Source organism: Crotalus tigris, unplaced genomic scaffold, assembly GCF_016545835.1.
Source record: "Crotalus tigris isolate CLP2741 ecotype Arizona unplaced genomic scaffold, ASM1654583v1 scf7180000018585.330925593:3314079, whole genome shotgun sequence".
Lineage (NCBI taxonomy): Eukaryota > Metazoa > Chordata > Lepidosauria > Squamata > Viperidae > Crotalus > Crotalus tigris.
In genome coordinates this window covers 2,888,163-2,901,165 of record NW_024097088.1, presented here as the reverse complement: position 1 = coordinate 2,901,165, position 13,003 = coordinate 2,888,163, and the positions used below count along the sequence as shown (strand labels likewise).

General features: G+C 53.1%; 2 protein-coding genes across 3 annotated transcripts; both read left to right on the top strand.

Annotated features, from left to right (window-relative positions):
- Nucleotides 1-1,559: 1,559 nt before the first annotated feature.
- LOC120313258 (zinc finger protein RFP-like) lies at nt 1,560-6,313 on the top strand. Its single transcript, XM_039354997.1, has 8 exons — nt 1,560-1,976; nt 2,568-2,663; nt 2,773-3,118; nt 3,735-3,757; nt 4,159-4,181; nt 4,509-4,624; nt 5,162-5,194; nt 5,788-6,313. Exons 1-8 carry the CDS (start codon nt 1,560-1,562, stop codon nt 6,279-6,281), a joined length of 1,548 nt encoding a protein of 515 aa, XP_039210931.1. The 3' UTR covers nt 6,282-6,313.
- A 361-nt stretch (nt 6,314-6,674) lies between these two features.
- Nucleotides 6,675-11,921, top strand: LOC120313195 (UAP56-interacting factor-like). 2 transcript variants are annotated; one of them, XM_039354814.1, is made up of 9 exons: nt 6,675-7,038; nt 7,924-8,061; nt 8,489-8,652; nt 8,767-8,888; nt 9,117-9,183; nt 9,616-9,659; nt 9,741-9,815; nt 10,514-10,625; nt 11,217-11,921. In XM_039354814.1, the coding sequence occupies exons 1-9, from the start codon at nt 6,963-6,965 to the stop codon at nt 11,310-11,312; spliced, it is 894 nt and encodes a 297-aa protein (XP_039210748.1). In that variant the 5' UTR covers nt 6,675-6,962; the 3' UTR covers nt 11,313-11,921. The 2 variants fall into 2 exon arrangements, with proteins under 2 accessions (XP_039210748.1, XP_039210749.1); XM_039354815.1 differs by having other exon boundaries at nt 6,697-7,038; nt 8,537-8,652.
- The last annotated feature ends 1,082 nt before the right edge of the window (nt 11,922-13,003 follow it).

Genomic DNA, 13,003 nt, shown 5'->3' with positions numbered 1-13,003 from the left:
AAAGATGTGAAAGCTGGATATTTAGAGCAGGGCTTTTCAACCAGTGGTATGGGTACCACCTGTGGTACATTGGCACCTGGCAGGTGGTACGTGACCATCCTAGAAAAGTGGTAGCGGGGAAGGGGAATGAGCTGAACCGGTGGCAGCACCGCACAAGCCTTAGTGAGAGATGGCTGGAGCTGCAGGGCTGTCAGGGCTCAGCGGAAGCGCCAGGATCAGCACTTCTTCGGGACTGTCAGGGCTCAGCTGGAGCTCGTCACTGATCCTGGCGCTTCTGAGCCCAGAAGAAGCGCCGATCAGCTGGAATGTTGCAGCATCTCCAGGGTCTTGTGATTTACATTCAGATGCTTGGCAACTGATTCATATTTATGACGGTCACATTGTTCCAGGGTCATGTGAAGTGACCAAAACCTGCTGCAACCACCCAGCAGACGGGTGGAATAAAAACCAAACAACCCCCCCACCCCACCTCCGCTGCCAATCCCCAACAGAAATGGTCACAACAATGAAAACCTTGAACAGGAGGAAGAGCACCACTGGGTGGGCAGGCAGGTGTCTTGCTCGGCTGTGGCTTGGGGGGGGGGGGCACTTTTTTCATTGTCATTGTAACTTCGAACAATCATTAAGCGAACTGCTGTAAGTCGAAGACTACCTGTACTTTATCACTTTTTCCCCCTTTTTTTTGGTCATCAAATTTTTGACACCTTGCTGGGCGACTGGTGGTACTTGGATGTTGCCATATCCTAAAAGTGGTACCATGGGTGAAAAGGTTGAAAAGCCCCGATTTAGAGCATCTCAGATGATACATCCAGAACAACTGAAGACTGAAAAGCCAACATTTGGTAACGAGATAAGATGTTCTCCAGTATAATGCAAACTAGAAACTTTTTAAACTTCACTGGGTCGACTCTGGGACCCCCAGGTTTCCTTGGCTTCCTCCAGGTTAAATTGGGACCAAATTCTGAGGGCCATAATAGCTGAGAAATTCTGTAGGGCTAATTCTGTGGGGTGGCAGCAGGTTGGAAGATCCTGATCTCCAGTTGCCCTGCTTGCAAGTCTCTGCACCTTTAGGAGCAGGTGGTCCAACACCTGAAGCAGGTGAGCTGTTCCTCTAACTTCCCTCCAGGCCAAGGCCCTCACCTGCTCTTTTGCTGTTGTTAAAGGCCCAGAATCAGGGCCAGATCCAAACGCAGAACTCTAAAGAGGCTTTGAGAAAAATCTGGAGAGACTCAGTTGTAGAAATCCAGAGAGGACTTTTCTCCGGAAAAAGCCCAGGAGGCTGAAATGAATGTTTTCCTCTGTCCAGGATCCAGCCTACAGGAAAAATGGTGCTCAAGAAAACTCAACGGCGCCCAGAGGACACAAGAGTAAGGCTGCAGAGCAATTCTTCTCCCAGCAGGACCAGTCCTGTAGGGATCCAGGAGGGGCTTGGCCAAATAATTAGGATCTCATTAGCAGAGAGAAAATTGCTAAAGGTCTTATTTATTGGGCGGAAGCTATAAGAAAGCAGCCTGACGCATTTAGGAGAAAAGATTGGGGCTTTTTTTGGTGAAGATACAATGGATGTGGGAAAGATGTCAGAATACCTTCCGGATGCAGCTAAGTGCACTTTATGTAGGAATGTGTTCCATAACCCGGTGACTTTAAACTGTGGCCATAACTACTGCCAGGCCTGCCTCCAAAAGCACTGGGGAGGTGCTCAGAGCAACGTTGTTTGTCCTCAGTGCCACCAGAGGTTTGATACTGTGACCCTGGTGCCCAACAGGCAGCTGGGGAATGTCTCCTGGCTTATCAGAAATCTGCAAGACAAGGGAGTGTTTAAGAAACTAAGCCAGCCAATTTGCGAGGCCCACAAGGAGCCGCTGATGCTCTTCTGCCAGACTGACCGGGCTTTACTCTGCTCCAAGTGCCAGGAGTCCCAGGGTCACCGGGACCACGCGCTTGCTTCCCTGGAAGAGGCAGCCCATAAGGCCAAGGTAGGGAGGCTTCAGGTGAAGTGAACAAGCCGCCATCAGAGAAACTTGCTTCCCACTTGCAGTGGACTTCGCGGTTAGGGAGGCTGACCTGGGTCTTGTGCAGAGTAGTTCATCTCGCTCTTGTGACTTCAGTACAAATAGGTTGTCTGGGAACACCTGTTGTATTAGGATAAGGTTTGCTTGACCCTGGTGAGTTTAATAAGCCACGTGGGTTGAGTTCATGGGTCCCATTTGGTCAACAAACAAACAAACCATGTTATGGGTTGGGATGCTCTGTGGTCCTGCTTCAGCTACACAGAAGTAGCTCAAATGTTTGCTTCGAGGGCAGCAGCCAATAAGGCCAGCAACTTTATAGGAGGGAGGTATATATACAACTTTGCACTGTGTAGAGGTTTTTTTGTACTTGTGTGCAAGCATCAGCTGAGGAGTTAGTTTGCCTTCAGACTCAAATTCAGAGTGCAGCCAACCAACGGGCTTCCTCTGGCCTGGAGGTAGCTTTGCCAGGGCCACCAAAGAAATGCTCAGGGCTGGGAGGGGTCTTGATCTGCACTCCTCCAGGATCAAAGGCAGCACCTGGTCCTCTTTTTTCAGACTGAAGTCAACGTCTTTCTGAAGCTTCTGAAAGTTCAGAGGGCACACCTCCACGACAGCTATGCAGAAGTGCAAACGGAAAAAGAAAACCTGGTGGTAGGGCCCTCGCTTGGCTTCTCTCTGGGGAGGAGCCAGGGCTGTTGTTTATGGGGAGGGGGGAGGGGGGAGGGGGGGTCCCCTTCCTTAAGATGGCTTTGTTTTGTAGAAAATTATGGAGCTTGACAATCAGAGATTTGGCTCGGGATATAAGGAGATGTATGAGGTGGTGAGGATGGCTCATTCGGACCAGATGACGGCAGCCAAGTGCATCAATGAACAGATTGAGGAAGAGATGACCAGGCTGGCAAGGAAGCACAATTACATCCGGACCTTCACCAAAGAGCTGGAGAGGAAGTTTGAAGAACCCGCGCATGAATTCCTGAAGGTAGGCTGGTCAGGAGCCTCCAGGAACTGGGAACGTGAAGTGGGATGGAGGGCAGTTCTTCAACAGACGCAGCCTCCTTACAAGATGAGGTGTTTGAAAGCATTGGCGATTTGGCCATATTCACTAAGCAAAAGCTTTTGGACTCTGTGATGGCTTTTCCTTGGAGGGTGGGGCAAGTGGGGGTTCCCAATTAAAGGGGACTATTTCTGCCTCTCTGCTGACTGCATTTGAATCACACAAGCCTCCTCCCCAGTAGAAAGTTCACTCAGGAAAGATGTTCAACTTAAGGGGGGGAGGGGAAGAGTACAACCTTTCTGGGGTCCAAATTAATGAGGTTCGGCGATGAGCAATCAACTGCCGGGGGGGGGGGTGAGAGAGCTGGGCCTGGCCTCCAAGTTTATCTCCACTCTTTTCGCTCTTCTGTATTGAGATATTCTATTCCAAGCCCAAAGGATCTGAAAACCTTGGAAAAAAGGACAGGGTTCTGAGCCTTTAATGCAGGGGTACCATCCAATCTTGGCCACTTTGAAACCTGTGGACTTCAGCTTCCAGAATTCCTGAGCTGGCCATGCTGGTGGGAAATTCTGGGAGCTGAAATCCACAGGTTTTAAGGTGGCCAAAGTTGGAGGAGCCCCTGCTTCAATGTTTGCTTTGGATCAAAGGGGAGGAGGACCCTTGCTTGCTTCCAGCACTTGCCATTAAGCCTGCTTTATAGCCCGTGTCTTTTCTGTTTTTCTTTCCAGGATATCAAAGGGGTGACGGACAGGTAGGTGACGTTTCCCCCCCCACACACACAGCTTCCTTCGTTGCCATATTAGGTCACTGTGCTACACACAGAAGTTAAATATGAGGAAATTGACTCCTTGAGCTGGACCAAAAGGCATTAAAAGGATGTGGGCTGCATCCAGTAATTGTTAATGATGGCTAATCCCCGATTGGAGCTTAGGGCCTGTGTTTCCTGCTGGAGCTCAGGAGGGCTGCTTTTTAAAATGCTTTGTATATGAAATCAATAACAATTTAATCCTTGCCACGGACACGAATTGCAGGCTGCAGTTGTTATTGGTTCATGACAAGTAGTAACAAGGTAGCTGGCATATCGCGCCTAACCTGGTTTAGGTTAAATGGCTTTATTTTAACTTAGTTTTGTTGCCTATGTCTGCTTCATAGGCTGAGTTCAACGGGGGTGGCGGGTGGGAGGTTGTAAATGATAGTTAATTCAAACCTCTTCCTAACCCCAATGCAAACAAAATAATATGATGTAGTGCAATGTGTGGGACTATTCTACCAACTCTATTTTTCCTGTTGTTCTCTTAAAGCTGGGGCTCCTTCCAAAATCTTTGACTGTTCTTGAGGCACTTTATTTCTCCCTTTGCTCTACGTGGAAAGGCTTCTGATTTGTCCCCTTGCATAGTCCTGGGCAGCGAAACTCTACAACCTGCCTGCTGCTCACAGAACCCTAAAGGTGTCCTGCCAACTTCTGGCAGGCAGATAATCCCTTCCCTGCTGGGTGTCTCTAGGTGCAAAGAACTTCTGGATCAGCCTCCGGAAGGACAATTCCCTCCCTTCAAGGAGAAAATGTGGGATCTCGCCCTCAGAAGTCTTTTTGTGGCTAATACGTTGAAGAGGTGCAGAGGTAAGGATTTGCTCAGGGATGGGCAGCCAGGAGGACTCACAGAAAGCCCCGCTAAGCAACTACCAGGAAGCAGACGGCAAGGTTTAGGGAACTGAATGGGATGCTAAGATTTATTTCAGTGCAGGCTCTAACAGCGGGCAAGTAGCAACTTGGGGGGCTTTGCTGCACCCCCAGCATTTCTTGGGCAAGGGCTGTAAAAGCTACCTTAATGCAAGCCCTACGGAGTAACTGTGTTTGTAACATGATTGAGAGAAAGCTTGTCCAAGGGTTTTGCGAAATCTGTTGAATAAGCCACGATTGGTTGGATTGTGGTAAAATGGGCTAGATTAACACAACCAGACACATGTGAAGATGGCCACTCTTGTGGGGCTGAAGCACTGAGAAGCCTTGGCCAGACAGACGGGGGGGGGGGCGATGCCTGACAAAGCCAAAAGAGCGTTTTCCTTTCCCTGCTAACTAGAGGGAACCCCAGGCCTCTTCATTCCTCTCCTTTCCCAAAAAAGATGGTCTTGCTGTTTCTTTCCTCTTTCTCTCCAGATGCCCTTCCCCTGGTGTCCGTCGTGGAAAGAGGTGGGTCCTCGGAAGGGTGGGAAAAGAAGAACCACTGTGGTTTAATGGCCTACATTGGGGGTCTCCCAACTTGTCAGCTTTAAGACCTTGTGGACTTCAGTTCCCAGAATTCCCCAGCTAGCCATGGGAGTCTTTGCTGTGAACTGAAAGCAGCCTGATCAATCCAAGAACCGGGAAGCTTCCCAAGTCTTGAGACCAGCCACCAGTTAGGAGAAGAGGGAAGCCTTGGCTGCTTCTGCTGGCTCCTGGGTCATTCCTGGGGGAGGGCAGGGAGACTCACGGCCCCGTGGGGGTAGTAGAGGGGAGGGCCCTTCCTCCTGCCATGCCTGCCGGCTTCCAGATGGGGAGTAAGAGTTGCCCCCTTGGGCCAAGACTTCCTGGCCTGTCATGTGGGATAAAAGCCAATGCTTCTCCAGGAGTACCTGGACTACAACTCCCAGCAATCAGAACAAAGCTAGAGGGAATCAGATTTAGCCCCCTTGCTGGCTGGCTGGCTGGGTGTCAACTTGCCCCCCCCCCAGGCTGTCACCCTTGCCCTTTCTGACATGTGTCTCTCTCCTCCTCCTCCTCCTCCTCCTCCTCCGCCCCCGAAGCCAATGTGACCATGGACCGCCTGACGGCCCACCCTCACCTGCTGCTGTCGGCCTCCAAGAAGATTGTGACCCACGACGCCACCCCCAGCGGGCTGCTCCCCGGCCGCCAGGCCTTCGACACCACGCCCTGCATCCTGGCCGAGGAGGGCTTTGCGGCGGGGCGGCACTGCTGGCAGGTGGAGGTGACCTCGAGCGGCCACGGCTGGGCCTTCGGGGTGATGAAGGACTCGGTGGCCAGGAAGGGCCCGGTGAAGATCTCCGACGACGACGGCATCTGGGCGCTGCTGCCCGAGCACCTGCCCCCTGCCGAGTGCCGTTCCGGCACCAGCTGCTTCCGCCTCTACCTGGACTACGAGGGCGGCACGGTCCACTTCTTCAACGGGGCCACACGGGAGCCGCTGCTGCTGCTCTCCTACGCTGTCTTCCTGGGCGAGCGCATCTTCCCCTTCTTCAAGCTGGAGGAGCCCAACTCCCAGATGCGGATCGTGCCCTGAGCGCGTGGGGGGAGGAGGTCTCCTGCCGGAGGGACCAGGGCGCCTTGGGTCTCCAGCACCGGGTGTGGGGTGTGGGTGGGGGAGAGATTTCGCGGAGAACGGGGGGCGCCCTCGGACTGCTTGAAGGGCCACAATTTAGAAGTAGCAACGAATAAAGGTGATTCAGTTTTTAATCTTGGCCGCGCTTCCTTTCTCCCTGGGGCCGGGGCGGTCGAGGGAGGAACGGGGGGGGGGGCGTTGCCCTTTCAGGGGAGCCCTACTGCACCAGCCGCGGCGCCGGTCTTCCCTCCCCCCCCCCGCAGATGAAGGGCTGAGTGGCCGCGCCCCCGCCCGCAGCTTCTGGGCTTCCACCTTTCCGGGCGCCCTGGGCTCCGCTCCCGGGGAGGACTGGCGGACGCCCCCCAGGGCCCCGGAGGGGGGCAGCCTTCGCCCAGAGGGAGGGTCTCGCCCGCGGGTCTGGAGGCTGAGCCCTCCGTCGAGGGGAGGACAGGGCTGGGGTGGCTTCGGGAAGGCTGGAAGGGAGCCGGGGGAAGGTCCCCGCTCCCTCCGCGGCTGCTCGCCTGGCTTTGCGCTCGCCGGGACGAGGCGGCTCGGACGACTCCCGGAGGCGGGGCGCGCGGGGCGGGGGCTGGGCTGTCCCGCGGCGGCTGGACCTGCCCTCGTCCCGGTCCGTCGCCAGCCATGGAGGTGCCGGGCGCCGGGCAGCAGGAGCCGGGAGCCGCCGCCGCCCCCGGCCAGGAGATCGACCTGTCCCTGGGTGAGATTTCGGCTCCCGGGGAAGGGTCGGGGGCCGCGGGCTGTCCTCGCTTGGGGACAGATCAGGAAGGGGAGACGGGGGAAGCCGCCGCTAAGACGCCCCTCGACTGCCCTTCAGCCGCCCGGGAGGAGCCACATGGGGCGGGGGGGCGTCCGAGAATCAGGAAAAATTCCTCTGGCGGTGCTCCGGCTCCCCCAAGCCCTCCCCCCTTCCCACGCTGTCAAACCCGGGGGAAACCAACCCCCATCCCGAAAACAGGGACTTCAGCCAACCCCAACCTCCCCCCCCCGCGGCTGTTCTCCCACTTCACTTTTCTGCCTCTTCCAGACTCCCCCAGGCCTGTCCCGATGCTCAGGTCTCCCCCCCCCCACTCCTCAAAGGGGCATCTGGGACCTCTGCTGCCCCTCCCCCTTCCAAGCGCCCAGAGCCAGAAATAGAGCCGGCACCCTGCCAGCCTCTCTGGAGGGGGATGAGCCAGGCTGCCAAGCATTTCCCTGGCACATCCAAGCCCTCCTTGTCAGCTGGCTGGAAATAGCTCTGGGTTGCAAGTCGGAAAACAAGGCAGTGGCAAAGCGTCCCCCTCCCCTCTCCTTACAGCAGCTGCCTGGAAAGGGCCAAAGGTCCTTGGGCTACTAGTTTAATAGGCGAGGAAAGTGCCTGGGTTCCCCCCCCCCCCTTTCAAACTACTTGGGGTACCACGGCCGATCTCGCTTCCGGTAAGCATCCTCCCACTGAAATGTGAGGATTTTTGTTCTTAACCAAAGAACAAAATTTACCATTATGGTAACTGACCCCTTGCAACCTTCCTTACCTCTCCCTGCTGGGCATCGGTGCCTTGGGAGTGCCAGGGAGAGTGTGGGGCAGCTGCCTCTGTGCCCTCTTTAGATGACATCATCCAGCGTAACCAGCAGGCCCAGCCGATCCGGAAGCCCTGGCAGCAGCGGCAGCAGCTGAAGACTCGGAATGGGGCCTCTGGCAACAGGAGGCCTCAATTCCAGAGCTGGGGCCCACCAACCATGCCAGGTGGGTGGAAGGGACCGGAGAAGAAGAAAGCCAGCCAAGGGGGCTGGTGCCCTTTGCCCTTTGGAGAGAGGCCTCCCCTGCAAGGGAAGGCTGAAGGAGCTGGCATTGCCACACACAGAAAATCGACTTCAAAATTGCTGGCAAAAGATACAGGAGCAGAGGGATGCCGGGGAACACGTCCACTAGTGTGGGACTGTACCCAGGCTGCGTTAGGGGGTTCCCCTCGGGGCAACTGGGTTTTGGGTGGGCTTGGCAGGTATTAAAGGTCCCCGATTTTGAAAAACCTCATTTGAAAAACTCTTCTGTGGACAGAAGCAACCAGGTCGATGAAAAAGAAGAAGAAAGTCTTGGGGTCTGGGGCAATTCCTGCCAAGAATGGGGGGGGGGGCAGGGGATGTCAAACACTGAATGAATCCCTCTGGGATAGGAGGGAATTCTACCCAGGAATCCAAATCAAAGGCTGGCGTTTCCTTAGGATTTCCCAAAGGATTTAGGAAGCCCTTCTGGAGCAGGATGAACACCCCAGGCCCAAGAGCAGCGGGGCAGATGCAGGGCAGGAGCCCCCTCAATCGGCCACCCTTTGCCCAGCAGGTAGGAGCAGACCCCCCCTTCCTCACCCCAGCTTCCGAGGGCTCCGAGTGAGGAAGCACAACCCTGCAGAGGCCAGAGCAGCCGAGGTGGTGAGTTGCTGGGCGTCTTTTTCAGGACAAGTCAGGGAAAGCCCCCCCAGGCAGGAGCAGTGATGGACCCCCCCTGGACTCTCAGCCAGCAGCACCTGCAAGAGTCGAAGCCTTCAAAGCAGCAGGGATGTCTCTGCCATTTTGGAGGTTGGTGGGTTTAAACGTGATTCACGAGGCTTCAGCATCCAGGTGAGGTGGTGAGGAGAGAGCAAATGTGAGGCCCTGGTTGAAGGTCCAAGGAGTATGTAGGTGTAACCCCAAACTTGGGAACCTCAAATAACAAACTTTGTACACACCTCGGTTCAGATTACAGATTTGAGAACAGCATCTACGGCTATATTTAACTGGAAACCCTTTTCTTTCTGCCAACTGCAGACCCTTCCGATTAAACCAAGGACGAGCCTTCCTCCAGAGCCAAATCAAATTTAACTTCAACAAACGGGTCAGTTTTCTTTCCTTAGCATTTTTTCCACTGGCATATTTTATTTTCCTTCACTTCTTGCACTAACTCTGAAAATTCAGTCCCCATTATTTACCCATTTTAAAGATGAGGAGTTGAGGCATAACCAGCTGCTTCATTATTGTTTTTTTTTTCCTTCTCTGCTGGAAGCATCCAGAAATATGTGAATGAGGTCCAAGTTCTACTGTATTGCTGCTCAATACGGTCTGGCCTGTGCCTTCCACAATTGCTGTTTCACGACAAACTGTCTTTGAACAGGGATGCTGCATTCATCCATGTATTTTTCCATACGTTTGTCTAATTCTTTTAAAGTAATCTAGGCGGTATGTAACCTGGAAGTCTTCCTGTTTTAGCCATTTAACAAACCATTTTGTTTTCATTTTTTTATGCCTGCCCTTCCTATTCCTTCAACAGCAAATCAAGTCCAAAATGGAGCAGAAGCTTTCAAGGATGAGAAGGTAAATAAACAACAAAGAAGAGACCTTGTTCAACTTTGTCACTGTCCACACAGATTAATGATGGCTTCGCTCTTCTGGCAGGTGGAGAACGCAGCCCACTTCTGGAGCGGTCCTGACTGTCTCGGTGTCCAACCCCCAGGCAGGCCACCTCCAGGGGTATGTTTCCTCCTGAGACACTTAGATTTGGGGGGCCTGGGACTGTGAGCCTTGGACCAGTAGCTCTTTTACGTCTGCATTGCCTCTGTGATCTGCAGGAGGAAGTCTGTGGAGATTCTCAGTCATGCAGGTCAGGGTCGTCCCAATGACGCTTTTTCAAGAGGCAACTTCGTTTTTCCTTGAAGATGTTTCTCTTCTCATCCGGGAAGTTTCTGCAGTTCTGACTGAACGGTGGGGAATGGAGTATAAATCCTTCCTGTCTCCACCATTCAGTCAGAACTGAAGAAGCTTCTTGGATGAGAAGTGAAACGTCCTTTCAAGGTAAAACAAAGTCCAGCTGCCTTCTGAGAAAGCACCTTTGGAATGAACTGCAGGAGGACTTTCCACGGGCAAGCAAGGGGGGCACCGAGGTTTTTCTGCCACACACGCAGGCCAGGGATTGGCGTCTCTGAATCCTCGTCAGCTTTGGCACCACCAGGCAACCCTTGGTGTGTCAGCGGGTGAAAAAGAATAACGTGGCTTGGATTTTAGGAGGCATATAAATCTAATGAATAAATAAATAGATTTTGAAAGATCAGATTAATCACCAAATGGGACAGCCTGTTTTCTCACATCTCTGCAGTCCAGTGTTTCTCAGCCTTGGTGACTTGGAGATTGTGTGGACTTCCACCCCCAGAACTGTCTGGCTTTTTTTGCAGGCCGGGAGCAAAGCGACCCTTCCTGAGAAGGTGGAACAGGCAGACCCCGCAGCTCCGCCGGCAGCCGAGAGGAGTGACGCTCAGATTCAACTTCCGGGCTATGGCTAACCAGGTAGAGAATTCTCCCAGGGCAGAAATGACCCCACAGGGACCCTGGAAGGAAAGGAAAGAGGGCTGGGCGCCCTAAGTATTTTTTCCAGATGAGATGAAGATCGAAATCAGATATTTCGGGGCTTAAGCGATGGGTGCGCACGTGTGAGGGATTTGGGCCATCAGTCCTATCACCTGATGCTTGATGGAGATGGATGATGTGACCTTCAGCAGAAAAAGGAAAGAGCAGTGTAGATTCCCAGTCAGTTCACTGGGATCTTTGGTGATCTTTTCCTCCTGGAACTGCCTGTTTCCCCTCCTCCATCAGGGTTTCTACAAGTCCAGACTATGCAGCTTTGCAAAGAAGGAACTGGATCAGACAGGTGGTCCAGTTTTGAGAATTTAAATAGGGTTTCCCACCTGGAGCCTCCCTGGCAAAGGTTTCTGGGAGTTGAAGTCCCAGAGGAAGGCCTTCGGAATGTGGAAGGTTGGACGAAGCTAATTCCCATTCAGTGAGGGATCCTACATGCACATCTGGCTCCTGTTTGGGGAATTTCCTCTTATCTTCTCTCTACAAACTCAACCTGGCACCAATTGTGTCTTTCTTCTTTAGACCAGCGTGACCCTGAATGAGCGATTCTCTGGGCTGAGGCACAAACACCATTTTGTGGCAGAACGCACTGCAAGCCGGATGGTCACTCTGCCATAGCCCCCTTCTTTGATGGAGTCAGGCCAAAGCTGGAAAGAGGTCAGCCCTCCAGGGCCACCAGTTATCTGGGACTTACTTGGGGATGACCCTCATCAACCACAGCTGGGGAGGAGCCTTCTCAATGGAGATGGTACCTTCCAGAGATCCTACTTTCACCTGAGCAGTGGCCAAGACTGAAGGTACTTGCTGAGGAAGCTCTCCAGCTCTTGGTCCTCCCCAGGAGAAGGCTTCATCCTCAGCATCTGGTATCTCCATCTCTGCCTCTTCACAGCCTCACGTGGATGGGAAGGGTCACCCGTGTGACTCAGCTGAACCCAAAATTCCAACGGTTGCTTGTTTATTTCTTTGTTTGGCCCAGAAAGCCCCTTTTCAACCTTGTTTTGAGGCACCCACATCCACCGGATTGGGGTGATGACATCACCCCTGTAATGCAGTCCTTGTGCAAATGACGTAAATTGTGCCATTTATATAAATCACATCAAGGGATGAGGAAGTCGGGATGTCTGATTTCATCACTGTGTCTACCAGATGCATCTATTGGGAGAATTGTGTCAAATTTTAGTAAACTTTATTCTTAGAAGGAATAAAGCTACTTTAGAATCTGAAAGAGTGGGGCGATGCTTTGCAAAATAATTGAGGGCTTCCTTGCTTTAGCCCGCTTACTTGTGAGCAACAGATGCTGCTGCCTTGATTTTCACCTACACTTGCAGCTTTCTTGGGGACATTTCCCGTTTTCTCTCCCTTGGCTGAGAATGAGGAGAGGGTCCAGCCAAGAGTCCGATGCACTGCTTGGACTTGGACTGGGCTTTCTCCTGCCGGGTGCAGAATGGCCATCTCACCGCTCAGTCTTGGACCTTTCCTCCTCCATCAGGTTGTAGTCCCCAAAGGGCCCCGTTCAGGCCCTTCCATTGCTGCTTTCCTTTCAGCAAAGCCACAAGCCCTTCATCCGGATTGCACTAATCCCGGTGCCTTTTTCTTACCTTGGCTTGAGAGTCATAGCACTTGAGCAAGTGGGACAGCCCACCTGCCTCAGGCCCCCCCCCCACCCTAAGCAGGACTTTCATTGCCTGTGGGGAAATGCAGTTGCCACCAGGGGGCAGCAGCTGCCAGCTGTCTTCTGAGCATTGTTCTTGCCAGCTGTTCTGCTCCAGGTAGAAACTTCTCCACTTAGAAAATGAACATAATAATTAAAAAAAATATCTCACATTTCTCTTTCCCACAATGGCTGCAGCATCTCAGGATTCAAATCCATTCTATTGTGGAGAAAGGAGCCACATGCAGCACCTGCTAGAAAAAGCTGCCATCAAAGGCACTGGGCGTTCCCGAGCGTCCTTGCATTACTCCATTTTAGCATGCACTTATTAAGACTTTAACATTGGTGAATCAATGGAGCCTTTTTAAAAGAAGCTTCAAACTCCTTGGGGATTGTCTGATGCCTCCTTCAGGGAGGGAGGGAGGGGAGAGAGAGAGAGAGAGAGAGAGAGAGAGAGAGAGAGAGAGAGAGAGAGAGAGAGAGAGAGAGAGAGAGAGAGCGTGGAGCAGCCTTTGCTTCCTCAGCTGCTGAGTTAAATGGTCCGGCCGTCCCTGCTCACAGGTTCCTCCCAAGTAGCCGGTTGGTGGACAGCCAAGAGAGGCTCTCATAAAGATGGAGCTTGCTTGGCTGGCAGCCACCCAGCGCTGCCATCTGCCAA